The following is a 4,023-nucleotide window of genomic DNA, read 5'->3' on the forward strand; positions in this document are numbered from 1 at the left end:
GCCCTGGGACCTAGGTTGGAACTGCCCCACTAATCAAACCTGGCTGTCCTCATGGGGCAGTGCTGTGGTTTAACCCCACCGGCAGCTAAAACCACCACGCAGCCCTTCGCTCACTGCCCCTCTGGTGGGATGGGGGAAGAGAACTGGGAAAAAAAGGTAAAACTCCTGGGTTGAGATAACAGCAGTTTAATAGGACAGAAAAGGAATATGATGATAATAATAACAACAACAATTATAAAGGAATATACCAAACAAGTGATGAACAGCGCAATTGCTCCCCACTTGCTGACCAATGCCCAGCTAGTTCACACCCCCTGGTCAGCTTCTCCCATGCTATATACTGATCATGACATCCTATGGTATGGAATATCCCTTTGGGCAGTTGGGGTCAGCTGTCCGAGCTGTGTCCCCTCCCAGCTTCTTGTGCACTCCCAGCTTCCTTGTTGGCAGGGCAATGTGAGAAGCCGAAAAGTCCCTGACTTGGTGTAAACATTGCCCAGCAATAACCAAAATATCAGTGTGTTTTCAACATTATTCTCATCCTAAATCCAAAACACAGCACTATATCCGCTACTAGGAAGAATATTAACTCTATCCCAGCCAAAACCAGGACAGGCAGAATCAAAGACTGAGAGAGCAAGATCAATATGAACTGTACCCAATATTATTTTTCATTGTACAGTAGCTTTGACATGGCTCTTTCTGGTATCCTGACAAAAGCTGAAATTGCTGCTGGCCTACAGAGCTGTCAAGGTAACATTTATGTTTTAAATTTGGCTTTCCAGTTTATCTATCAAATTCCTTTGTCTTCACTACACCAACGTCCCAATTCCAATGGAAATAGAAAAGGCTGAAAGTATGAACTAGACACTATAACGTTGATTTCCTCTCCAGGGTACATGGTAAGATGTTCTTGTTATGTTTGCTTGCTAATTACAGCTTCAATTGTTTCATCAAAAAGAGAAAACGGAGGCAAGGTAATGGAACAGATGCAAGTGTTAATCTTTGCCAGCCAAGGTACAGGCATCCACCATCACTTGTGCATTTTAGCAATTTTAAGTATGAAAAAATCCAGAGGCTGAAATCCTGGTTTTTTTCAGAGAATACAACACAAGCACAATATTTATCATCAAGTTCTGTGAATTTACGTTTGAGTGAAGTGCCTGTTTACAAATGTATGTTCTTGCATGAGGAAGACCGTGGTCAATATTTATCTTCCATTGATGGAAAAATCCCATTAATCTGAAATAAACTCAGGAAAATCAAAGACTCTTGATTGGGATTTGTAATGCCCTTCACTGTACTGCAGACCAGCTTGCTGCTTTTTGACCAAAAAACTAATTTTTTTTTATTATTCCAGATCTTCAACTACTTTTCTTCATCTCTTCCTGCTTATTTCAGCTGCTGATTCATTCGATTACAGAATTTTTTTTTGTCAAAGTGGGTCTCAACTCCAAGTTCAAAGAGCAGCTCACCAAAGTCTTCAGAATTCTTGACCAGGACAAGAGTGGCTTTACTGAGGAAGATCAACTGAAGTAAGTAAATTAAAAAATGAGTTACCAATAGGCTTGTGTTTTATTGTCTAAAAAATGCAGGATAAGATCAGAAATATTCCCTTTCCGCCTGTCTCTTTGGATGAGAGACAATTATGTGTGCGTGTGTGTGCGCACGTGGGCACACGTGTGTGTGCGCGCGCACGCGTGCTTGTGCTGAAGGAGCTGCAAGACAGACAATGAAGGAAGGGCTGGATCACAATGAGAAAACACTCTGATAGCACTCAAAAGACTTGTTTCATGTAGGGATAACTGACAGCCTGTGAAGACAAAAATAGCAGTTCTGCTAGAGTTTGCTTTTTATTATTGCAAGATTTTTTTACTAAACTGAGTTCAAAGGGCTATTTTTCTCTCATCTTTCTTTCTGTCACATGAATTCTATCTTCCAGATCATATTCATCTGACTTTGAAGTTAAAAAGTGAGGTTAGAAAAATTCTTGCCACTCTTAAGAGTCTACATCTTAGGAGAAAAGAAGGAAGGAAGATGAATCCTGCCACTACAGAGTTAGTTTTTATTCTGCCTTTTTAATCCAATGAAACCAAAATGTCATCAAGGATTTTTACATGTTGTGATGCAACATCCTCTTACTTTCTCACCCTTATTCTCACTGAAGTTAGAGGAAGTTTTGGCATTGAATTCAAATTTATTTACAAAGAGTATTTGAAATAATCTCAAGAATTGAATCAGGCTTGGAATTTTACAGCTATTACCAATAACAAACTCTAAATGCTTTCAGTACTGAGTATGTCTCACTTACTTGTCCTCTCACCTTTAGCAGACTTTTCCTCCAGAATTTCTCAGCCAGTGCCAGAGCTTTGACGGATGCTGACACCAAGGCATTCCTGGCAGGAGATGATAGTGATGGAGATGGTAAAACTGGAATGGATGGTAAGACTGCCTTTTATTAAATGGAGTAATATCTGCCTTTGAGACTTCCTAATGGCTAGTTCTAGGCAGCTGCCCTGCTCCATACATTGGATGTTACGGATCTGATTCCGAGGTGCTCAGATCTGCTGTGTATTGTAGACAGCATCTAATACAGGAGCCGGTCTATATTCTGCCCTTGGCTACAGGTGGTCAGTCCCTTTTTCTATCTATAGAGATTTTTTTCAGGACTGGAACCTAAACTGATATTTTTATTTCAGTATATAATTTCACTGCTTTTTACTATTGAACTATGGCACAATGCGACACTTAAATGCAACGCCTCCTTTGTCTTAAGTCTCTATTATTATGAGTGTACGATGTGCTACCTTTAAGGAATGATTATCAGAGGAAGTATCATTAGTCCCCATTTTAACTCTAAAAATTAAGAAAGTACTATTTTGACTGTGCGATTACAAAATGTGGTCCCATTTTACTATTCTTTTATTTATTTTTCAGAGTTTCAAGCTCTGGGCAAATCTTAACAAGCAGTCAAGATAAAGACCAAGATATCTGTGCCATAAACAATCTTTCTTATTGCAAGCCTAACTATTAATTTACATATTTTGTACCCTGGAAGGTCATGAACAATTGCTGGCAAGTGATTTCATATTGCTGGAAAACATTTGAAGTAGTGCAAGCACAACTTAAACCATGTTCCTCAATGTTTTAAGCAGAAGGGCTTTATACCACTGGGAGACTGAATGGGAATCCACTCTGTTCATCTGAATTTTGTGCATTAAAGACACTAGTAAAAATATTAAGAGATGGGGAAATTAAAAGCATCTCTGCGGGCCATTTAATTTGCAATATTTGCATAAATAGCCAGCTCCTGTTGTAAAAAACTAGAATTAATAAAATGTCCAGGTATAAAACCTGGTTATGGTAACTGGTAGCAGTCATATTTAATTTAATCAAGACATGTATTTAATGGTCTGCACATTTTTATGTCATTTTTATGTAACTGGTTATGTTGCATACACTAATTAAATGGCAGTACTTAGCACTAATTAAGCTGTCAATTTTAATACAAGATCAACTGGATCCAAGATGAATCTAGATTACTGAAATAGCAATACATTCAAAATCCTCCGAGTCACTCACCTTCGTGCCCACCTGATGGCACTATTGTTCCACTTACACGAAGTTAAAACAGTATTCTGTCTGCTCGATTTAATTCGAGTCAGAACACTTCTAGTATCCCACCTGCCCGCTTCTGTTGGTGACTCAGTTTTGCCACATTAAATCACCTCTGAACATAGAATGCTAACATTTTGTTTTCAAAAGGAGAGGACCCTATGCGTCAGATCTTGGGAGCAGGATGGAGGTCTCGGGAAAGCTCTGTGGTGCTAGTTTGCGGTTGGGGAATAAACACCTTTTGTTGGGTCCGCTTCGCACACTGAACGCCCTTTAGTGCCATCCATGTGGCACTAAATATCCAGCATACCAGTTGGAGCTGGCAAGTTGCACGCCACGGCACAGATACACAAAGGAGCGAGATACAGGTCCACCTGCACAGAGGTAGGAGTCGGGAGCCCAGGGTTC

At 39.8% G+C, this 4,023-nt stretch overlaps 1 protein-coding gene across 1 annotated transcript; it reads left to right on the forward strand.

Annotated features, from left to right (window-relative positions):
* Nucleotides 1–692: 692 nt before the first annotated feature.
* Nucleotides 693–2,963, forward strand: LOC129213312 (parvalbumin beta-like). Its single transcript, XM_054843105.1, is given in 5 exon segments — nt 693–753; nt 1,402–1,436; nt 1,438–1,535; nt 2,333–2,442; nt 2,938–2,963. Coding segments are annotated over 5 exon segments (330 nt in total).
* The last annotated feature ends 1,060 nt before the right edge of the window (nt 2,964–4,023 follow it).

The sequence above is a fragment of the Grus americana genome, chromosome 15 (assembly GCF_028858705.1).
Source record: "Grus americana isolate bGruAme1 chromosome 15, bGruAme1.mat, whole genome shotgun sequence".
Classification (NCBI taxonomy): Eukaryota; Metazoa; Chordata; class Aves; order Gruiformes; family Gruidae; genus Grus; species Grus americana.